At 45.0% G+C, this 24784-nt stretch overlaps 1 protein-coding gene across 13 annotated transcripts in view; it reads right to left on the reverse strand.

Annotated features, from left to right (window-relative positions):
* scrib (scribble planar cell polarity protein) overlaps positions 1 to 24784 on the reverse strand; it is a 346569-nt gene that overhangs the window by 310830 nt on the left and 10955 nt on the right. The window contains exon 1 of one of the 13 annotated variants that reach the window (XM_073055224.1): positions 9085 to 9176. The exons of the other annotated variants lie outside the window; for them this stretch is intronic. Within the exon in view, the coding sequence (XP_072911325.1) occupies positions 9085 to 9090 (6 nt within the window). The 5' untranslated portion in view covers positions 9091 to 9176. Of the gene's footprint in view, positions 1 to 9084; positions 9177 to 24784 lie in introns of those variants that run through there. 13 annotated transcript variants of the gene reach the window in all.

Below are 24784 nucleotides of genomic sequence, written 5' to 3' on the forward strand. Positions count from 1 at the left end.
ACTGGCACATGCTCAGGGAGGCTGCAACGGACAGCAACTCTACCAACTTAGAGGAGCACACGGCATCAGTGACTAGATACATCAGCATAATGTGACTGTGTCCAAGACCATCACTGCACGCTCTAACCAGAAGCCATGAATGACCACGGAGATGCGTGCGCTGCTGAGGACCTGCGACTCCGCCTTCAGAGCAAGCAACAAGGCAGCCCTAACAACAGTGGGGGCCAAACTGTCCCGGGCCATCAGAGAGGCAAAGCTTGCACACGCCCAGCAAATCCACAGCCACTTCCAGGACAGCAGCATATGTGGAAGGGCATTCATGACATCACCAACTACAGGAAAACATCATCTGCCTATGCTGGTGATGCCTCCCTCCCAGATGCGTTGAACAACTTCTACACTCACTTCGAGGTAGAAAATGACGTGGTGGCGAGGAAGACCACTCCTCCTCGCCCCAATGACCAGGTGCTGTGTCTTACCGTGGCTGATGTGAGGAAAACTCTATGCAGGGTCAACCCACGGAAGGCTGCTGGACCAGACAACATCCCTGGCAGAGTGCTCAGAGGATGTGCAGACCAGCTGGCAGATGTTCTCACTGACATCTTCAACATCTCCCTGAGCAGCACCACCATTCCAACGTGCTTCAAGGCCGCCACCATCGTCCCCGTGCCGAAGAAGTCTTCAGTGTCCTGCCTCAACGTCTACCGTCCCATTGCTCTCACATCCATCATCATGAAGTGTTTCGAGAGGCTTGTCATGAGGTACATAAAGACCCTGCTGCCCCCCTCACTGGACCCCCTGCAGTTTGCGTACCATCCCAACTACTCAACAGACGACGCCATCGCCATCACCCTCCACCTGGACAAAAAAAAAGACACGTACGTTCGGATGCTGTTCATAGACTTCAGTTCAGCATTCAACGCAATCATCCCTCAGAAACTGATTGGAAAGCTGAGCCTACTGGGCCTGAACACCTCCCTCTGCAACTGGATCCTAGACTTCCTGACTGGGAGACCTCAGTCAGTCTGGATCAGGAGCAGCATCTCCAACACCATCACACGGAGCACGGGGGCCCCCCAGGGTTGTGTGCTCAGTCCACTGCTGTTCACTTTGCTGACCCACGACTGTGCTGCAACACACAGCTCGAACCACATCATCAAGTTCGCCAATGACATGACCGTGGTGGGTCTCATCAGCAAGAACGATGAGTCAGCTTACAGAGAGGAAATGCAGCGGCTGCCAGACTGGTGCAGAGCCAACAATCTGTCTCTGAATGTGAACAAAAGAGATGGTTGTTGACTTCAGGAGGGCACAGAGCGACCACTCCCAGCTGAACACTGACAGCTCCTCCGTTGAGATTATTAAGAGCACCAAATTTCTTGGTGTTCACCTGGCGGAGAGTCTCACCTGGTCCCTCAACACCAGCTCCATAGCCAAGAAAGCCCAGCAGCGTCTCTACTTTCTGCAAAGGCTGAGGAAAGTCCATCTCCCAACCCCCATCCTCATCACATTCTACAGAGGTTGTATTGAGAGCATCCTGAGCAGCTGCATCACTGTCTGGTTCGAAAATTGCACCATCTCGGATCGCAAGACCCTACAGCGGATAGTGACGTAAGCTGAGGGTCTCTCTTCCCGCTATTACATTTATACCACACGCTGCACCCGCAAATCTAACAGTATTGTGAAGGACCCTATGCACCCCTCACACAAACTCTTCTCCCTCCTGCCATCTGGCAAAAGGTACTGAAGCATTTAGGCTCTCACAACCAGACTGTGCAACAGTTTCTTCCCCCAAGCCATCCGACTCCTCAATACTCAGAGTCTAGACTGACATCTACATCATTTATTATTATATTATAATTTGTCCTCTGTGCCTATTGTCTTGTTTATTTTATTGTTCTGCCCTGATCAGTTTTGTGTGCTTAGTGCAGTTTTTTTATGTTGTTTTAGGTAGTCTAGTGTAGCCTTGTGCTGTCTTACGTAGTCTAGTGTAGTTTAGTGTTGTTTCATGTAGCACCAGGGTCCTGGAGGAACGTTGCTTCGTTTTTACTGTTTACTGTACCAGCAGTTTATGGTCGAAATGACAATAAACTTTACTTGACTTGAACCGGAGCTGATTAGGGAGCTTAAGATAAAAGAACCCTTAGGAGACAGTGATTACAATATGATTAAGTTCAAATTGAAATTTGACAGAGAGAAAGTAAAGTCCAACGTAGCAGTATTTCAGTGGAGTAAAGGAATCTGCAGTGGTATGAGAGGAGTGAACCAAAGTAAATAAGGAAATGCTACTAGGGATGTTTCTGGGAAAAATGAGAAAGGTGCAATATAAATGTATTCCAAAAATGAAGAAATGCTCAAATGACAAAATAGTAGATCTGTGGCTGACAAGCAAAGTCAAAGCTAATGTAAAAAGAAAAGAGAGGCATACAACAAAGCAAAATTTAGCGCAAAGTTACAAAATTGTGAAGTTTTTAAAACCAGAAAGCAACTAAAAGAATCATTGGGAGGGAAAAGAAGAAATATGAAAGCAAGCTAGCAAACATTGTCAAAGTGCATAGTAAAAGCTTTTTCAAGTATGTAAGCGAGATTAGAGTGGATATAGGACCGCTAGAAAATGAGGCTGGAGAAATAATAACGGGGACAAGGAGATGGCAGATGAATTAAATGAGTACTGTTACGAATGTGCCACAACTCTGAGGGGCCAAAGGGTACAAAGTAGTCCCCTCCTTTGTGAGAATCGCAAGATCGCTATTAATTCGGGTCTGGGACCCAGGAAATGAGAGAGAGACGTCCAGAATACACAGGTTTTGGAATGTGTGTCCTGGCCCCAGAAAGGCGGAACCATTGATAACGGCCATTGTCTCTTGGAGACAGAATTGTGTATTGAGTACTGTACTATTCATTGAAGCCCTCAGGGAATGACCAGAGTGGGCTGGTTGAGGGATTGCATCATCCCAACCTGATTGACATCTGAGACCCCGTGAGTAAGGATAAAAGAGGGTCTGGGGAACAACCCCTTTAGACGCACCAGGAGAAACGCTAGAAATCCCGTGACAGCGTTTAATAGCGACAGCCGGTGGGGGCTCGCGTGCGTCCTTTTCCCTTTGCCTAGGAATTGGCGGGCTTACCACGGAAGAACGGCTTAGCTAAAGAAGAGGCCACCATCAACGAAATTTCGAAGGATCGACATCATAAAAAGGAAAAGCTGGCAAGTTTCTAAAATCTATCTCTCTCCAACCAAAGAGCTGCAGCCTGAATGAACTGAGTGACTTTTATATTTCCATCGGACAATACATTATCCCCTAGACAATGATAGAGCTTATTTCTTATTATTATTATACCCGCACTTTTAGATCTAGTATTGACAACGTATATTATCTGTATGTTCGCATTGATATTATTTTTGTGTATTTTTACCAATAAATACTGTTAAAGATAGTACCATCAGACTTCAACGGACCTCTCTATCTTTGCTGGTAAGTGACCCAGTTACGGGGTTCGTAACAGTACTTTGCATCAGGTTTCACTGTGGAAGACACCAGCAGTGTGCCAGAGGTTGATGGGTGTGAGGGAAGACATGTGAGTGCAGTTACTATTACCGATTACAAGGGTAAGAAAGTGGCAAATAAAATACAATGTTGGAAAGTGCATGGTCATGCGCCTTCGTAGAGAAATAAATATGCAAACTATTTTCTAAACGAGGAGAAAATCGGAAAATCTGAAATGCAAAGGGACTTGGGATTTTCCCCCTCAGAACCCCGTCAAGCTCAGGTGTGCTTACTCACGTGCAGGTGGTGGCTCCAAGAGGAAGGTGCCCGTGTGAAATCAGCTGATGATGTTTTGATTATATAAAGGAATGCTTTGGATCCAAGTTTTAGCAAACTGCAGGGAATGGTGAAGAGGATTGACCAACTCTACAGTTGGGACTTTCTTTGAGTAATCGATCACTGGAGAAAACTGTACTAAAGGTTTAAGATGCTGTCAGAAAGTAGAGACTCCGAGTGCAGCTCCAAAAGGAATCATCAGATATTCCTGTTTCAAATTACAACAACTGAAATCTACAGTATCTTAGTCAGCAGTATTGTCTTAAGACATTTAACCCATGAACACTACCTCACTATTTTTGTTCTCTTTTTGGACTTCTTATACACATTGAAGCTTAAGAGTATAGTTTGTATAATGCACTACACCACTAAGCAAAATTTCATGACATGACAGTGATTAACAAACTTGGTTCTGATTCTAAGGTGACGAGGTGTGTTGAATTTAGTAAAGAATTTAACTGTTTAAGGTTATGAGTATTCAGAGCCACGTCAATACACAGTATTTTATATTTAATAACTTATTTAGAGATACATCAAAGAGTAAGCCATTCTGGCCTTTTGAGCCACACCACCCAGCAAACAGTGATTTAGCCTAATCTTAAAACAATTTACAATGACAATCTCCTAACCTGTACGTTAGTGGTTGCCAACCCGTCGATCGCGGTTAACTGGTCGATCTTTGAGACTTCCCCAGTAGATCCCGAAAAAAAATCAAAAATAAATACACAAGTACTGTTGAGAGATTGTTTCCGGGTTGCAGGGTTTTAGTTCCGTTCTTTCTGCCCAGTGCACATGCGTGTAGCTCCCCGCACTACACAGTGTAATTCAACACGTACAAACAAGCTGGATGAACTCAGCAGGTCAGGCAGCATCCGTTGAAATGAGCAGTCAACCTGCTGACTGCTGAGTTCATCCAGCTTATTTGTACGTGTTGATTTGACCACAGCATCTGCAGTGTACTTTGTGTTTACACAGTGTAATTCAGTGGTCCCCAACCACCAGGCCGCGAGGAAACAATATGAGTCAGCTGCACCTTTCCTCATTCCCTGTCTCGCCCACTGTTGAACTTGAACCCACGCGAGGCCATCAGTCACCTAAACGCAGTGATACTCTCGCGCCAGGGATCACTGGTTCGCCTCAGGCGGTCGGCAAAAACCGCCAATGCTACTGGCCTGGAGCGCGGCCGGCGGGAAGTGCCGTTGCAACCAGCCCGGAGCACGGACAGATGGGCGCCGCCTCTAAACCTGTTCACCACACCAAATGTTCGTGGGGAACCCGGTGCTAAAATATTCGCAGACGATCTAATTCGGGCTCAGGGTTCCATAAGTACCAGAGCAGCTACCGCGCTGCTCTCTACTGAACCAAATTTTTGTCGGCTGACAGACCCTACGGGGGGCGGGTGGGCGCTCTGTCACACTCCCCGCTCGGTCGGCCGCTTGCTCTGGACTGGAACCACCGCGGCTCCGGCACAGGGACCTCCAGCCCTGACCTTGTTCTCTCATCCCATCCACAATCAGCCGCACCTGGCCAAGGCGTCTGGCGGGCAGCAGCCGTCTAATGAGGCAATGAAGCCCTCAAAACTGCTTCGGTACCCTGAGTCCAAGCACCCTGCACTTAAAGACAAACCCGCTGAGTTTTTGAGCGGAAAAAACGTAGGCAAGCGGGACAGAAGCTAAGCGCCGAGAGCTGCTAAAACTACATCGCAGAATAGACTGGGCATAAGGAACCTGCTTCGAGTATCGCTGTATTCCGGTCGTGTTTAACACCCCACCTCCCCCCCCCACATCGGCCAGTCCACAAGAATATTGTCAATACTAAACTGGTCCACAGTGCAAAAAAGGGTGGGTACCCCTGGCATTTATACATTATTTATACTTCCGGGTTGCGGGGTTTTACTTCCGGTCTCTTCTGCCCCGGTGCGCATGCGTGTAACTAATCGATCTGGGGGTCAATCTCGCCTTTGACTATGGCCAAGGTAGAGGATCTTGAGCTTAAAAAGGCTGGTGACCACTACGGTACGTCTTTGTTCTGTGGGAGGAAGCTGGAGCACCCAGAGAAAACATATTATTCCCCGAGAGGGACATACAACTTCCTTACAGATGATGACAGATTTGTACTCCAAACTCTGACACCACTGCACTAATCACTATGCCACTGTGTCCCCCACTTATACTTTCTAATGACACAATTCAGATGTGGTTCAGCTAAATACAGAGAGAAGGAAGAACTTCTGTTAAAGCCAGTATAGAGCCTCTGGAATTCTTTCCTCGTTGCCAAGGATCACAAATGCACTGATCCATGGATACTGGGATAAGCAGGGAATCAATGAGAGTGGTGCCACTGAGTTCACTCACCAGTTCTGTCTTCCATCACACAATCTAAACACCGGGCCACCCCCATCCCAATAACCTCTGACATACTCTAAAATTTCAACTCACTTCTCTCTCCTCATCTGCTTGGGTCTTTTCAGCATTTTTTCCAATCTTTGACCTCCAGCAACAACAGCTTTTTTTCATATATTTCAGACAATCAAAGCCACATCAGGATACAGTACCAAACCAGAGCCAACACTCAGGTCACCTGAACAGGGAGGTTCATCGTGCACAAACCTGCAGGAGTGAACGGATCAAATAAGCCACAGCTGAAACCTGAAAGCTAATATTTAACCTGTCAATACTGGGTAGAAAGAGCTCCAAGTCCTTCCCAGGCCTTCAATCCGTGCATTTCTCACAAAAAGCACGTGTCCCAGAGATTGGGTAGTGGCTCTGTAAATTGGGTACCCGCTGGAATTCAGACTCACAAGAGGAGATCTGATAGAAGTATATAAAATTGTTAAAGGGATAGGTAAGATAGACACAGGAAAGTTGTTTCCAATGTTAGGTGAGACTAGAACTAGGGGACATAGCCTCAAGATTTGCGGGAGTAGATGGGGAGAAACAGCTTTTTCCAGAGAGTGGTGAATCTGTGGAATTCTCTGCTCAATGAAGCAGTGGAGGCTACCTCAGTAAATACATTTAAGACAAGGTTGAATAGATCTTTGCATAGTAGGGGAATTAAGGGTTATGGGGAAAAGGCAAGAAGGTGGAGAAGAGTCGATGGCCAGATCAGACATGATCATATTGAATGGCAGAGCAGGTTCGAGGGGCTGAATGGCCTACTCCTACTCATAATTCTTTTGTTCTTATATTCTTATGAAGCACCATGGTGCCACACACTATATACAAACCTTTACAGATGTAAACGTCTACAGCTATAACCATGGAGAGCATTCTTACTGGCTACATCACCGTCAGACTGGAGCAGCTACTGCACAGGATCAGAAAAATCTACAGAGATTCATCATGGGCACTTGCCTTTCCAGCTGCTATGCTACCTTCAAAAGGAGGCATCCATCATTAAGGAAGCCCAGCATACAGGACATGCCATAAGACCGGAAGATGTAGAAGCAGAATTAGGCCTTTTAGCCCATTGAATGCTCCACCATTTCATCATGGCTGATCGAATTTTCCTCTCAGCTCCCATCTCCTGCCTTCTCCCCATATCCCTTCATGGTCTGACCAACAAAGAAGCTATCTACCTCTGCCGTAAATGTACATAAAGATGGCCTCCACAGCTGCCTGTGGCAAAGAATTCCACAGATTCACCACTCTCTGGCTAAAGAAATTCCTCCTCAACTCCATTCTAAAAGGACACCCCTCTATTCTGAGACTGTCTCTTCTGGTCTTAGACTCTCCCACCATAGGAAACATCCTCTCCACATCCACTATATTAAGTCCAGTCGATGGGTTTCAATCAGGTCACCGCTCATTCTTCTGAATTCTAGTGAATACAGGCCCAGAACCATTAGATACTCTTCATATGACAAGCTGTTCAATCCTGGAATCATTTTCATGTATCTTCTTTGAACCCTCTCCAGTTTCAGCACATCCTTTTGCAGATAAGGGGCCCAAACCTGTTCACAATACTCCAAGAAAGACCTCACCAGTGCTTTATAAAGTTTCAACATTACATCTTTCCTTTTATATTCGCGCCCTCTTGAAATGAATGCTAACATTGCATTTGTCTTCCTCACCACTGACTCGACCTACAAATTACAAGCCATCTTGCAAACACCCTAGAAATTACCCCTCCTGTAATCCAGCACCAACTTGATTTTCCCAATCTACCCACATATTGAAATCCCCCATGACTATTGTAACATTGCCCTTTTGACATGCCCTCTTCTCATTCCTACCATCAAGGTAGTGGTACAGGAGCCTGAAGAGACACACAATGTTTCAGGAACAGCTTCTTCCCCTCTGCCATTAGATTTCTGAATGAACAATGAACCCATGAATACTACATCACTGTTTTTTCACACATGTACACACACACAAATATATATTACCACCCCCAATGGCTTGCGGCTCAAATAGCCTATGACAACCAAGAACAGCTCTTTGCCTTCACACATGCCTTAGCTACTAAGCCTGGTGGAACTGTTTCTACTGAGAGGAGAAGAGGTAAAAGGCGGGTTACCGGCACCTTAAAACCAGCTGCTCTCTGATCTCAAACCTTTGCTGACTCGCATGGGGAAGGCTTCGGTAATAAGACCCAAAGGAAAAATCTGGAGCTGGAGTCCCTAAAGCAATCCTACATTGAGTTTCAATGCTGCTAGTCCCAAACTGTATCGGTCTCTGCTGTTCCTTTGGATTCATCAGATGCGTGACGAGGGGGAGCTTGCTACACGGGCAACAGCTTGCTCTCCATATCGTACTGCCCAGGCTTGCGTATCTAGACAGCTGTGACGCAAAATCCATGATCTACTCTGACTGACAGAGGCCTCTGAGATATATACATATATCACACACATTTATACACACTTCTTATTGTAACTTATAGTTTTTGTTATGTACTGCTGCTGCAAACAACAAATTTCACAACATTTGCTGGTGATATTAAACCTGAGTCTGACGAATCACAGCACCACTGAATACGTAGCACAACCTTGACCATGGAAGGGGCACAGGCTATGTTAGAGCTGACTAGAGCGAACAAGCAGTTCAGTCCCTCCCAAGGTGCCAGCAAGCAGTTATTGTTGGAGCAAAGTTACTCTGGGGAATTCAGGCTTGGGACAATGTGTGCAGATCACATTTACAATCACACTTCAGGCACAGAGCAACCCCACACACCCACTGAAAACAACAAGTTCAATATTCAAAGGGATTAAAATAATTTAAAAATGGAGAACAAAACATTCTCTATTGAGTTCACCCAATACCTGCATACCACTGTTCCTGAAACATCAAAAGAGGAAATTCACAAATTCTAACCAGTGTGGGGAGCAAAGTGGAACCATGCATACCCACGGTCTACACAGAGTGTGGCATCACTGCTGAGCACACGGTGAGGCCTTACCGACGAGTGCTTCCTCTTCTAAACGTGCAGTGTCATTACTAATGGGTGTGCAGTGTACCGAATTTACAACACCCCCCACTGTCAGCAGCAAGCGACAGCACAGTCGTGTGGCGGATAGTGAAATGCTTTACAGCACCAGTTGTATGGAAATGAATAAACAGTCGTTATTTCAGGTTAAGACCCCTCATCATGACTGGAAGGAAGGGGAAAGCAAGCCAAATAACAAGTGTTGAATCTGGGGAATTCTTTCAGACTCGATGGGCTAAATGGCCTAATTCTGCTCCTCCATCTTATGGTCATGTTAGCAAAATACCAGCATGGATTTAGAAAGAGGAAATCATACTTTACTAATATGCTGGATGTTCTATGAAGAGGCGAATAAAATTTATGATAACAATAGAGCAGTTAATATCATTTACTTGGTCTTGTAGAAGGCTTTTGACAAGATACACCACAAGAGGTTAATAATCAAATTACAGGAGGTAAGGATTCAGAGTAAGGTGTGCAAATGGCTACAGAATTGGCCTGAAAGCAGAAAACAAGGAGTAATGGTGAGAGGATAATTTTAAAACACAGATGATGTTAAAGTGAAGTTCCGCAGGGATCAGTTTGGGACCGCTGCTGTTTTTAATTTACATTAATGATTTGGATAAGCATTAAAAAAATATGCTGTAAACCTTTCTGATGACATAAAATTAGAGGAGAGTTTGATAACATTCAGACAGCAGAATCAATACAATTAGATCGAAACAAAAAGCAGATGTAGAAAGATAAATATCAGATCAAATATCTTAAGACCCAAAGACACCTCAGCAGAATTAGGCCACTTGGCCCAATGAGTCCACTCCACCATTCAATCATGGCTGATCCTATTTGCCCCTCCTCAGCCTCACTTCCTGGCCTTATGCTCGTAACATTTGATACCATCTCCAACCAAGAACCTTATCAAGCTCTGCCTTAAATACACCCAACAACTTGGCCTCCACAGCTGCCTGTGGTAGTAAGTTCCACAAATTCACGATCCTTTGACGAAAGAAGTTTCTCCGCATCTGTTTGAAATAGATACCCCTCTATCCTGAGGCTGTACCCTCTTGTCCTAGACTCCCCACCATGGGAAACATCCTTTCCACATCTACTCTGTCAAAGCGTTTCAACATTCGAAATGTTTCAATGAGATACCCCCCCCCCCCCCAAACCCTTCTGAATTCCAGCAAGTACAGTACAGGTACTACTCAGGTACTAGAGAGTACCCCTGTGGCTGCACTCCTTGACAATAAGTACTCCTGTTTGAGTACTGCTGGGGGGGTGGGGGGCGGGGGGGGGGGAGGAGACAGCCTACCTGGGGGAAGCAACAGTGGACATGCCTCTGGCACAACGTCTGGCCCTGTGGCTCAGAAAGGGAGGGAAAGGAAGAGGAAGGCAGTAGTGATAGGGGACTCTATAGTTAGTGGGTCAGACAGGCGATTGTGTGGAGACAGGAAAGAAACTCAGATGGTAGTTTGCTTCCCAGCTGCCAGGGTCCAGGATGTTTCAGATCGCATCCACGATATCTTGCAGTGGGAGGCAGAACAGCCAGAGGTCGTGGTACATATTGGTACCAATGACATAGGTAGGAAAAAGGAAGAGGTCCTGAAAAAAGAATACAGGGAGTTAGAAAGGAAGTTGAGAAACAGGACCACAAAGGTAGTAAACTCGGGATTAATGCCTGTGCCACGACAGTGAGTATAGGAATACAATGGGGTGGAGGATAAATGCGTGGCTGAGGGATTGGAGCAGGGGGCAGGGATTCAGATTTCTGTATCACTGGGACTTCTTTTGGGGCAGGTGTGACCTGTACAAAAAGAACGGGTTGGCACTTGAATCCCAGGGGGACCAATATCCTGGTGAGAAGGTTTGCTAAGGCTACTGGGGAGAGTTTAAACCAGAATTGTTAGAGGGTGGGAACCGAACTGAAGAGACTGGGAAAGAGGCAGTTGGCTCACAAATAGAGAAAGGTTGGAGACAGTGTGTGAGGGAGGATAGGCAAGTGATAGAGAAGGGATGTGCTCAGACAGACGATTTGAGATGTGACTATTTTAACACAAGCAGCATTGTGAACAAAACTGATGAGCTCAGAGCATGGATCAGTACTTGGAGCTATGATGTGGTGGCCATTACAGAGACTTGGATGGCTCAGGGACAGGAATGGTTACTTCAAATGCCGGGTTCTAGATGTTTCAGAAAGGACAGGGAGGGAGGCAAAAGAGGTGGGGATGTGGCACTGTTGATCAGAGATAGTGTCACGGCTGCAGAAAAGGTGGATGCCATGGACGGCTGTCTACGGAGTCTCTGTCGGTGAAGGTTAGGAACAGGAAGGGGTCAATAACTTTACTGGCTGATTTTATAGGCCGCCCAATAGTAACAGGGATATCGAGGAGCATAAAAGGAAACAGATCCTGGAAAGGTGTAACAGTAACAAAGTTGTCGTGATGGGAGATTTTAATTTCCCAAACATCGATTGGCATTTCCCTAGAGCAAGGGGTTTAGATGCGGTGGAGTTTGTTAGGTGTGTTCAGCAAGGTTTCTTGACACAATATGTAGATACACCTACAAGAGGAGAGACTCTACTTGATTTGGTATTGGGAAATGAACCTGGTCAGGTGTCAGATCTCTCAGTGGGAGAGCATTTTGGAGATAGTGATCACAATTCTATCTCCTTTCCAATAGCATTGGAGAGAGATAGGAACAGACAAGTTAGAAAAGTGATTAATTGGAGTAAGAGGAATTATGAAGCTATCAGGCAGGAAATTGGAAGCGTAAATTGGGAACAGATGTTCTCAGGGAAAAGTACGGAAGAAATGTGGCGAATGTTCAGGGGATATTTGTGTGGAGTTCTGCATAAGTACATTCCAATGAGACAGGGAAGTTATGGTTGAGTACAGGAACTGTGGTGTACAAAAGCTGTAATAAATCTACTCAAGAAGAAAAGCTTACAAAAGGTTCAGAGAGCTAGGTAATGTTAGAGACCTAGAAGATTATAAGGCTAACAGGAAGGAGCTTAAAAGGTAAATTAGGAGAGCCAGAAGGGGCAATGAGAAGGTCTTGGCGGGCAGGATTAAGAAAAATCCCAAGGCATTCTGCAAGTATGTGAAGAGCAAGAGGATAAAATGAGAAAGAATATGACCTATCAAGTGTGACAGTGGGAAATGTGTATGGAACCGAAGGAAATAGCAGAGGTACTTAATGAATACTTTACTTCAATATTCACTATGGAAAAGGATCTTGGTGATTGTAGTGATGACTTGCAGCAGACTGAAAAGCTTGAGCATGTAGATATTAAGAAAGAGGATGTGCTGGAGCTTTTGGAAAGCATCAAGTTGGGTAAGTCGCCGGGACCAGATGAGATGTACCCCAGGCTACTGTGGGAGGCAAGGGAGCGGATTGCTGAGCCTCTGGCAATTATCTTTGCATCACCAACGGGAATGGGAGAAGTTCCAGAGGATTGGAGGGTTGTGGATGTTGTTTCTTTATTCAAGAAAGGAAGCAGAGATAGCCGAGGAAATTATAGACCAGTGAGTCTTACTTCAGTGGTTGGTAGGATGATGGAGAAGATCCTGAGAGGCAGGATTTATGAACATTTGGAGAGGTATACTATGATTAGGAATAGTCAGCATGGCTTTCTCAAGGGCAGGTCATGCCTTACGAATCTGATTGAATTTTTTGAGGATGTGAGTAAACACATTGATGAAGAAAGAGCAGTAGATATGGACTTCAGCAAGGCAGTTGACAAGGTACCCCATGTAAGGCTTATTGAGAAAGTAAGGAGGCATGGGATCCAAGGGGACATTGCTTTGTGGATCCAGAACTGGCTTGCCCACAGAAGGCAAAGAGTGGTTGTAGACAGATCATATTCTGCACAGAGGTCGGTCATCAGTGGGGTGCCTCAGGGATCTGGTCTGGGACCCTTATTTTTCATGATTTTTATAAATTACCTGGATGAGAAAGTGGAGGGATGGGTTAGTAAATTTGCTGATGACACAAAGGTTGGGGGTGTTGTGGATAGTATGGAGGGCTGTCAGAGGTTACAGCGGGACACTGATAGAATACAAAACTGGGCTCAGAAGTGGCAGATGGAGTTCAACCCAAATAAGTATGAAGTGGTTCATTTTGGTACGTCAAATATGACGGCGGAATATAGTATTAATAGTAAGACTCTTGGCAGTGTGGAGGATCAGAGGGATCTTGGGGTCTGAGTCCATAGGACACTCAAAGCAGCTGCGCAGGTTGAAATCTGTGGTTAAGAAGGCGTACGGTGTATTGGCCTTCATCAATCATGGAATTGAGTTTAAGAGCCGAGAGGTAATGGTGCAGCTATATAGGACCCTGGTCAGACCCCACTTGGAGTATGCGCTCAGTTTTGGTCACCTCACTACAGGAAGGATGTGGAAGCCATAGAAAGGGTGCAGAGGAGATTTACAAGGATGTTGCCTGGATTGGGGAGCATGCCTTATGAGAATAGGTTGAGTGAATTCAGCCTTTTCTCCTTGGAGCGAAGGAGGATGAGAGGTGACCTGATAGAGGTGTACAAGATGATGAGAGGCATTCATTGTGTGGATAGTCAGAGGCTTTTTCCCAGGCTGAAATGGTTGCCACAAGAGGACACAGGTTTAAGGTGCTGGGAAGTAGGTACAGAGGAGGTGTCAGGGGTAAGTTTTTTAACTCACTTCAGGTCTGCAGGGTATGATCTATGAAGAGAGATTGAAAGAATTAAATCTTTTTAGCCTCAGTAGTTAACCATTTTAGCCTGTGGGCTGTTTCAAGATGCTGGCGATGGTTTACTGCACTTGGGAGTGATATGGTAGACTGGATTCCTCTGCAGATGCTCAGGATCTCTTAGAGTGCAGTGTTAAAATTTGACCAAAATTTTGATTTCCCATGTTGAAATGTTTCATTATCCTAGTAACTTTGATTGTAATGAGCTTTATTTCATGTTGAGTTGTGTATGGTTTTCCAAAATTTTTTTTTTAAATGAGTTCAAGAGCCATGAGGTAACGTCACAGCTATAATAAGAACTTAGTTGGATCCCACTTGGAATCCTGTGCTCAGTTCTCGTCATTTCATTACATGAGGTATATGGATACTATAGAGAGAGTGCAAGCGACATTTACAGGGATGTTGCCTGGATTGGGAAGCATGCCTTAGGAGAATAGGCTGAGTGAACTTGGCCTTTTCTCCGTGGAGTGACAGAGGATGAGAGGTGACCTGATAGAAGCATATAAGATAATGAGGTATTGATTGTGTGGATAGCCAGAGGCTTTTTCTCGGGTTGAAATGGCTGAAATGAGGGGGCATAATTTAAAGGTGCTTGGAAATAGGTACAAAGAGGATGTCAAAGATAAGGTTTTCACACAGAGAATGGTGGGTGCATAGAATGCACTGGCAGTGAAGGTGGAAGAGGTAGATAGGGTCTTTTAAGAGACTCTTATATAGGTACATGGAGCATTGAAAAAAGGAGGGCTATGTGGTAGGGAAATTCTAGGCAGTTTCTAGAGTAGGTTACGTGGCCAAAGGGCCTGCAATATGCTGTAGATTTTCTGTGTTTCTAGCCACAGAATGAGAGGAGACATGATAGAAGTGATTAAAATCATTAAGGGTATAAGGAAGGTGGATGCCAGCTGCTACTTCAAAATTGATCCATGAACAAGGACAGAATCATTGGTGGAAACCGGTTAAAGGGAGATTTCAGACTAACATCAGGAAGCACTTCTCTACACAGCAAGTTGTGGACACGTGGAACAAACTGTCTAGTTGTGCAGTTGAGAGTAGTATCTTACAGACTTTCAAATCTAATCCCAATACTTATTTCAATACACTATGTGAATAGGAATTTGGCAAGCTTTGTTGGGCTGGACACCCTGTTCTTTTCAAAAACTTTCTAATGTTCTAATGCTTTTGTTGCTTGAGCTATTTATTCTTTATTTCGCGCTTTGGGTGCTTGATGGTCTTTGTTGTGTGAGATTTTTCCTTCGTTTCTGGCGGTCTGCAGTGTAACAAATCTCAGGGTTGTATATGGTATACATATTTTGATAATAAATGTAATTTGAATCTTTAGAACATAGAACAGTACAGGCCCTTTGACCCCTGATGTTGTGCCAACCTCTTAACCTACTCCAAGGTCAATCCAATCTTCCCTTCTACATAGCTCTCCATTTTTCTTTCATCCACGTGCCATCTTAAATGTCACCATCTGCTTTACCACCATGCCCAGCAGGGCATTCCATGCATTCATCACCGTGTAAAAAAAACTACCTTAGATATCCCACCAATACATCATAGAACAATACAGATAATAGAGGGCCATTGCACCTACTCTACGCAATCTAACCCTTTCCATTTTTCTTTCACCGTAGCCCTTCATTTTTCTTTCACCTAAGTGTTTCTTAAATATCCCTAATATACCTACCTCTACTACCACTCCTAACAGAGCATTCCAAACACCCACCGCTTTGTGTAAAAAACCTACCTGAGACATACCCCTCTACTTTCCTCCAATCATCTTAAAATTATGTCCCCTGGTATTTGCCATTTCTGCCCTGGGAAAGAGGTGCTGACTATCCACTCTGCCTATGTCTTTGGTTGCCTTACACACCTCCATTAAGCAGCCTCTCATTCCGCTTCACTCCAAAGAAAATAAACAGTCCCAGCTCGTTCAACCTGTCCTCATAACTCACGTTCGCTAATCCTACCGACATCTCCTCTGCACTCTCTCTGAAGCTTCCACATCTTTCCTATCATGAGGCAACCAGAACCAAACACAATACTCCAGGAGTGGTCTGACCAGGGTTTCAAGGAGCTGCAACATGATCTCGCAGCTCTTGAACACAATCCCGTGACCAATGAAGGCAAACACACCATACACCTTCTGAACGCCCTATCGACTTGTGCATCCACTCTGAGGGATCTAAGAACGTGCACCCCAAGATCTCTCTGTTCCTCCACACTGCTGAGAATCATGCCATTAACTTTGTACTCTGCCTTCAAGTTTAATCCTTTAAAGTGTATCACATTGCACTCTTCCAGACTAAACAGGTTCTACAACTTCCTTGTCCAACTCTGCATCCTGTGTAACCAACAGCAAATGGATCATCAAATTTACAGATGACAGCAGGATAGGCGATGTAGTGGACAGTGAGGAAAGCCAAAGCTTGCAGAGTGACCTGGACCAGTGGGGAAAATGGGCTGAAGGAACGCAGATGCTGCTCTACACGCTCTAAGTTTTCTGCACTTTCTGTTTTTATTTCAAATCTCCATCATCTACAGTGGGAAGAAGATACTCCAGAAGCTCTACTTCATTAGGACTCTGGGGAGATTTGGTATGTCACAAAAGACTCTTGCAAATTTCTATAGTGGAGAGCATTGAGCCAAGTTGCATCGAAGCTTGATATGTACAAAGGCTCTAATATGAGTACAAGTGAGTACAGGAGACTGCAGACACAGCCAGGTACAATACTGGCATACCTTCCCCGCCATCAAAGACATCTTGAAGAGGTGGTACACCAGGAAGACAGTATCCATCAATGTGTGGATTGGGAAGTGGAAAGCCTTCAAAACTGAAATTTTAAGAGTACAAAGCTTAACGTGCCTGTCGGAATAAAAAGGTAAAGATAACAAGTGTAGGAAACCTTGGTTTTCAACAGATGGTAAGGCCCTGGTTTAGAGAAAAAAAGGAGGTGCATAACAGGTATAGGCAAATAGGCACAAATGAGGTGCTTCTGAAGTACAAGAACTGCAAGAGAACTCTTAAAGAAATCAGGAAGGCAAAAAGGCAGCATGAATTGCCCTAGCAGACAAGGTGAAGAAGAATCCAAAGGGATTCTGTAGGTACGTTAAGAACAAAAGGATTGCTACAGACAATAATGATTCACTGGAAGACCAGAACAGTAACCCATGTGTGGAGCCAAAACAGATGGGGGAGATGTTAAATGCATTCTTTGCATTTGTATTTAATCAAGAGATAGATACAGAGACTATCAAGTGTGACATGACCGATCAAGTGTGACAGTGGGAGGAAATAGCAGAGGTATTTAATGAATGCTTTACTTCAGTATTCACTATGGAAAAGGATATTGATGATTGTAGTGATGACCTGAAGCAGACTGAAAAGCTTGAGCATGTAGATATTAAGGAAGAGGACATGCTAGAGCTTTTGGAAAGCATCAAGTTGGATGTCACCAGGACCAGATGATGTACCCCAGGCTACTGTGGGAGATGAGGGAGGAGATTGCTGAGCCTCTGGTGATGATCTTTGAATCATCAATGGGGACGGGAGAGGTTCCAGAGGATTGGAGGGTTGCAGATGTTCCTTTACTCAAGAAAGGGAGTAGAGATAGTCCAGGAAATTATAGACCAGTGAGTCTTACTTCAGTGGTTGGTAAGTTGATGGAGAAGATCCTGAGAGGCAGGATTTACGAACATTTGGAGAGGTATGATTAGGAGTAGTCAGCATGTCTTTGTAAAGGGCATGTCTTGCCTTACAAGCCTGACTGAATTTTTTGAGGATGTGAGTAAACACATTGATGAAGGAAAAGCAGCAGATGTAGCATATATGGATTTCAGCAAGGCATTTGACAAGGTACCCCATGTAAGGCTTATTGAGAAAGTAAGGAGGCATGGGATCCAAGGGGACATTGCTTTGTGGATCCAGAACTAGCTTGCCCACAGAAGGCAAAGAGTGATTGTAGATGGGTCATATTCCGCATGGAGGTCGGTCACCAGTCGGGTGCCTCAGGGATCTGTTATGGGACCCTTACTCTTCGTGATTTTTATAAATGACCTAGATGAGGAAGTGGAGGGATGGGTTAGTAAGTTTGCTGATGACACTAAGGTTGGGGGTGTTGTGGATAGTGTGGAGGGCTGTCAGAGGTTACAACAGGACATTGATAGGATGCAAAACTGGGCTGAGAAGTGGCAGATGGAGTTTAACCCAATTAAGTGTGAAGTGGTTCATTTTGGTAGGTCAAATATGATGGCAGAATATAGTATTAATGGTAAAGCTCTTGGCAGTGTGGAGGATCAGAGGGATCTTGGGGTCTGAGTCCATAGGACGCTCAAAGCAGCTGCGCATGTTGACTGTGGTTAAGAAGGCATACAGTGTATTGGCCTTCATTAATCATGGAATTGAATTTAGGAGCAGAGAGGTAATGTTATAGCTATACAGGACCCTGGTCAGACTCCACTTGGAGTACTGTGCTCAGTTCTGGTTGCCTCACTACAGGAAGGATGTGGAAACCATAGAAAGGGTGCAGAGGAGATTTACAAGGATGTTGCCGGATTGAGGAGCTTGCCTTATGAGAATAGGTTGAGTGAACTCGGCCTTTTCTCCTTGGAGCGAAGGAGGATGAGAAGTGACTTGATAGAGGTGTGTAAAATGATGAGAGGCATTGATCGTGTGGATAGTCAGAGGCTTTTTTCCAGGGCTGAAATGGTTGCCATAAGAGGGCACATGGTTTAAGGTGCTGGGGAGCAGGTACAGAGAAGATGTCAGGGTAAGTTTTTTACTCAGAGAGTGGTGAGTGTGTGGAATGGGCTGCCGGCAACGGCAGTGGAGGCGGATACGATAGGGTCTTTTAAGAGACTTTTGGATAGAAACATGGAGCTTAGAAAAATAGAGGACTATAGGTAAGCCTAATAATTTCTAAGGTAGAGACAAGTTCGGCACAACTTTGAAGGGCCTGTATTGTGCTGTAGGTTTTCTATGTTTCTATGTTTACGAGAGAAGTGAGTCAAAGCAGCATGAATTTCATGGACCCTGTACAGATTAGAGGAGGAATTATTTGCTACCCTGAGGCAAATCAGGGTGGGCAAAACGCAAGGGCCTCAAACCCTACAGGAGGCAAGTGCAGAAATTGCCAGGACCCTAGAAGAGATATTTAAAATATCCGTAGCGACAGGAGAGGTACCAGACGATTGGAAGATAGCCATTGTTGTTCCACTATTTAAAAAAGACTCTAAACAGAAACCAGGAAGTTATAAGTCAGCGAGTCCGACATCAGTTGTGGGAAAGTTATTGGAAAGTATTCTAAGGGACCAGCTATATAAGTAATCAATCAATGTCTGTCCAAATAAGGATGGTCAGCATGGCTTTGTGCATGGTAGGTCATGTCTAACCAACTTTATGGAGTTTTTTGAGGAAGTTACCAGGAAAGTGGATGAAGGCAAGGCAGTAAATGTTGTCTGCACTGAATTCTGTAAGACAATTACACGGTCCTGTAACGCTGGTCAAGAAAGTTCAGTCGCTCGACATTCAGGATGAGGTAGTAAATTGGTTTTGTGGGAAAAGCCAGAGAGTGGTAGCAGTGGTTAGCCACAGGGATCAGCACTGAGTCCTTTGTTGTCTGTCATCTATAGCAATCATTTGGAAAAGAATGTGGTCAACTGGATCAGCAAATTTGCGAATGATACCAGGATTAGGAGCGTAGTGGAAAGTGAGGAAGGCTATTATGACTTGCAGAGGGATCTGCATCAGCTGGAAATATGGGCAGGGAAATAGCAGATGGAATTTAATACAGATAAGTGTGAGGTTTTGCACTTCAGTAGGACCAATCAGGGTAGGTCTTACACAGTGAAAGGTAGGGTGCTGAAGAATGCAGTAGAACAAAGCAATCTGAGCATATAATTCATTGAAAGTCGTATCACAGGTAGATAGGGTCATAAAGAAACCTTTTGGCATGTTGGCCTTCATAAATCAAGGTACTGAGTACAGAAGGATTGGATGTTATGTTGAGGTTGTATATAAGCCATTGGTGAGGCCTAATTTGGGATATTGTGTGCAGTTTTAGTCACCTACCTACAAGAAAGATGTAAATAGGGTGAAAGAGTACAGAGAAAATTTACAAGGATCTTGCTGAGTCTGGAGGACCTGAGTTATATGGAAGGATTAAATAGATTGGGACTTTATTGCTTGGAATGTAAAAGATTGAGAGGAGATTTGATAGAGGTATACAAAATTAATGAGGACTATGGACAGGGTAAATGCAAGCAGGCTTTTTCCACTGAGGTTGGATTTTCCACCAGAGGTTGTGGCATAAGGGTGAAAGATGAAAAGTTAAAGGGGAACATGCGGCGAAACTTCTGCACTCAGAGGGTCATAGGAGAATGGAATGATCAATGGTCAATGTGAGCTCGACTTCAACATTTAAGAGACATTTGGATAGATAAATGGATAGCTGCAATATGGAGGGCTACGGTCTGGGTGCAGTTTGTTGGGAGTAGGCCGTTTAAATGGTGTTGTCATGGACTAGATAGGTCGTAGGGCAGGTTTCTTTGCCGTCATTCTCTATGACTCTGAGGACCCTGACCATCCGGGCCAAGCCCTCTTCTCATTACTACCATTGGGGAGGAGGTGCTGAAGCCTGAAGATCTACACTCAACACTTTAGGAGTAGCTCCTTCCACTTCATCATCAGAATTCTGAATGGCCCATGAACACTACTTTGTTATTTGCCTTTTGTACTATTTACTTGGTAAGTTATAGTAATTTTATGACATGTCAGTGATAATAAACCTCAAAGTTCAAAGTACATTTCTTACTAAAGTATCTATACTATATACCACCTTAAGATTAGTCCCCCATAGGCAGCCATAAAGAAGCCAAATGGAACTCATTAAAAAAGACCAACAAACACCTAATGTACAGAAAGAAAAACAAAGCACATTATCAACTGAAGTTTACAAAATGAGACCACAGCCGCAAAAGCCAGTCATCTGTGCAGCTGATCCAGTGTTGCAGACCACAGCCTCAATTCAGCATGGAGATGAGTATGCCCCACAGAACAGCAAGATGAACAGGCCCATTGCTCACCTCCAGACCTGCCACCCTGACCTTTTCAATCAGCCAAATCTCAGGTCGCTCTTCACTCTCAGAGCCTGACCCAGGCTCCTCCACATCGGCTAGATCCGCACCTGACCTTTCCAATTCGTGCCAGCCCTCTGTTGTTCCTTGTTTTCATACTTGACCTTTTTGCTTCGATACGCTCCCGGGTCTGGCCCCGCTATCTCGATTTGGCGCGGCACTTCAATCCATCAAATCTTGGGTCCTTCCTCGCTCTCAGGCCTGGACCCTGCCACCTTCATTCTCCTTCACCCCTGCCTTAATCACCTCCGGGACCGCTCCAGAAATTGCTCATTCCCTGCTCTCGGACCCAGGTCCTTCCCATACATGCCATGCCTTAACTATCCTGCACCTTCGAGACTTCAGTTCACACTTTTAAAATGCCCGAGGTCATCCAGGCAGTTCAAAAGCTCAATTCCAAAAGGGAAGTTGGTCATAGTAATCGTTTAACCAGAAAAAGTGTGATTAATAGTTACAGCTTTGTTTACTACTGACAGTCACTGTGCTTCACCAACACCAACTTAAAGGTGCTTGATTCTCAGTTAATCTATTTTCCACTTTATCTTTAAACAACCTGCTTTGTTTCTAGAACTCCCCCAACATTTCTAGCATCTGAAAAGTAACTAAGCATACCCCCTGCATACTCATCGAAGTCATTTCCAAATGACACACTTCACAGGCACAGAAGCCTATCTGTTCTTACCTGTCACGTGATATCAAAGACGTTCCCTTCGTTCCTCCTGCTCCCACTCCCCCACCCATCTTTCCTGCTGCCTGGACAAACTTGTTTTTCCTCAGTTCTGACGTTAACCATTTCTCCTTCCGCACTAACCAGCTGGCCTGCTGGGTGACGCCACCATTTCCACGTCCTGTTTTCATGCAATCACAGAAGTAAAGAGCATGGGTACAGCCTTTTCAGACTACCTTGCCCATGCAGACTGCCACGCCATCCCCACACAAATCCCATTGGGCCAAATCTCTCAACCTGCAGCAACACACAAAACGCTGGAAGAAATCAGTGGGTCAGGCAGCATCCATGAAGGGAAATGGTCAGTCAACGTTTTGGGTCTAGACTCTAGATTAAGAGCAAATCCAAGGTGGTTTTCTTGCCCCCACTGAGGTTCAGCAAGACAAAAACTAGAGGTCATGGGTTAAGGGTGAAAGGTGAAAAACTTCAGGAGCCCATGAGGGGGAACTTTTCATTCAGAAGGTAGTGAGTGAGGAACGATTTGCCACCAAAAGTGGTGGATGTGGGGTTGATTTTGACATTTAAGAGAAATTAGGATGGGTACATGGTTGGGAGGAGTATGGAGGGCTCTGGTCTGGGTGCAGGTCGATGAGAGTCGGCTGATTTAACAGTTCAGCATGGCTTTGATGGGTCAAAGGGCCTCGTTTCTGTGCTGTTGCATTCTCTCCAAAGCTTTCCCATCAAAGTACACATCCCAAAACTTCAACATTTCCTTGCCCCCACAGAAGCTGTACAAACCACTGGGTTCTCCCATCAGATTCTTTGCTACTCCAGATGCAGTCTCCAAACAACCTCATCCTCAACCTCCTGCTGGTGGCATTCAATGACTCTTCCAGCAACTGCACCTTCAGCGTCCTGACCAACAGACCACAATCAGTAAGAATTGCTGTGATTATTCTCCACAAATCAGCTTGGTTCATGCTTGCCTGGCCAGACTCAGCTCTAACTCCATCTTCAAGTTTGCAAAAGGCATGCTGTAGTAGGCATAATTGTCACGGGAACAGGATAACACCCTTTGCCTCAATCTCAACAAAACAAAAGACCTGATCATTGCCTTTGGGGGGGGGGGGGGGGTGAGGGGCAGGGGGCTGCACTTATATGAATGAAGTTTACATCAATGGCGTCACGACTGAAATCGTTGAGACGTTCAAGTTGACATCACCAATAACATGCCCAAGTCCAACTGCATTATCACCATGGCTGTGAAAGTGTGAACTGGGATGACGTTTTTGCAGGGAAATGTACTATGGACATGTGGTCGACGTTTAAGGATCTCTTGCAGGATGTTAGGGATAAATTTGTCCCGGTGAGGAAGATAAAGAATGGTAGGGTGAAGGAACCATGGGTGACAAGTGAAGTGGAAAATCTAGTCAGGTGGAAGAAGACAGCATACATGAGGTTTAGGAAGCAAGGATCAGATGGGTCTATTGAGGAATATAGGGTAGCAAGAAAGGAGCTTAAGAAGGGGCTGAGAAGAGCAAGAAGGGGGCATGAGAAGGCCTTGGCGAGTAGGGTAAAGGAAAACCCCAAGGTATTCTTCAATTATGTGAAGAGCAAAAGGATGACAGGAGTGAAGGTAGGACCGACTAGAGATAAAAGTGGGAAGATATGCCTGGAGGCTGTGGAAGTGAGCGAGGTCCTCAATGAATACTTCTCTTCGGTATTCACCACTGAGAGGGAACTTGATGACGGTGAGGACAATATGAGTGAGGTTGATGTTCTGGAGCATGTTGATATTAAGGGAGAGGAGGTGTTGGAGTTGTTAAAATACATTAGGACGGATAAGTCCCCGGGGCCTGACAGAATATTCCCCAGGCTGCTCCATGAGGCAAGGGAAGAGATTGCTGAACCTCTGGCTAGGATCTTTATGTCCTCGTTGTCCACGGGAATGATACCGGAGGATTGGAGGGAGGCGAATGTTGTCCCCTTGTTCAAAAAAGGTAGTAGGGATAGTCCAGGTAATTATAGACTAGTGAGCCTCACGTCTGTGGGGGGAAAGCTGTTGGAAAAGATTCTTAGAGATAGGATCTATGGGCATTTAGAGAATCATGGTCTGATCAGGGACAGTCAGCATGGCTTTGTGAAGGGCAGATCGTGCCTAACAAGCCTGATAGAGTTCTTTGAGGAGGTGACCAGGCATATAGATGAGGGTAGTGCAGTGGATGTGATCTACATGGATTTTAGTAAGGCATTTGACAAGGTTCCATACGGTAGGCTTATTCAGAAAGTCAGAAGGCATGGGATCCAGGGAAGTTTGACCAGGTGGATTCAGAATTGGCTTGCCTGCAGAAGGCAGAGGGTCGTGGTGGAGGAAGTACATTCAGACTAGTGGTGTCCCACAAGGATCTGTTCTGGGACCTCTACTTTTTGTGATTTTTATTAACGACCTGGATGAGGGGGTAGAAGAGTGGGTTGGCAAGTTTGCAGACGACACAAAGGTTGGTGGTGTTGTAGATAGTGTAGAGGATTGTCAAAGATTGCAGAGAGACATTGATAGGATGCAGAAGTGGGCTGAGAAGTGGCAGATGGAGTTCAACCCGGAGAAGTGTGAGGTGGTACACTTTGAAAGGACAAACTCCAAGGCAGAGCACAAAGTAAATGGCAGGATACTTGGTAGTGTGGAGGAGCAGAGGGATCTGGGGGTACATGTCCACAGATCCCTGAAAGTTGCCTCATAGGTAGATAGGGTAATTAAGAAAGCTTATGGGGTGTTAGCTTTCATAAGTCAAGGAATAGAGTTTAAGAGACGCGATGTAATGATGCAGCTCTATAAAACTCTAGTTAGGCCACACTTGGCGTACTGTGTCCAGTTCTGGTCACCTCACTATAGAAAGGATGTGGAAGCATTGGAAAGGGTACAGAGGAGATTTACCAGGATGCTGCCTGGTTTAGAGAGTATGGATTATAAGAGATTAAGGGAGCTAGGGCTTTACTCTTTGGAGAGAAG

Source organism: Hemitrygon akajei, chromosome 8, assembly GCF_048418815.1.
Source record: "Hemitrygon akajei chromosome 8, sHemAka1.3, whole genome shotgun sequence".
In the NCBI taxonomy this organism is placed as follows: domain Eukaryota; kingdom Metazoa; phylum Chordata; class Chondrichthyes; order Myliobatiformes; family Dasyatidae; genus Hemitrygon; species Hemitrygon akajei.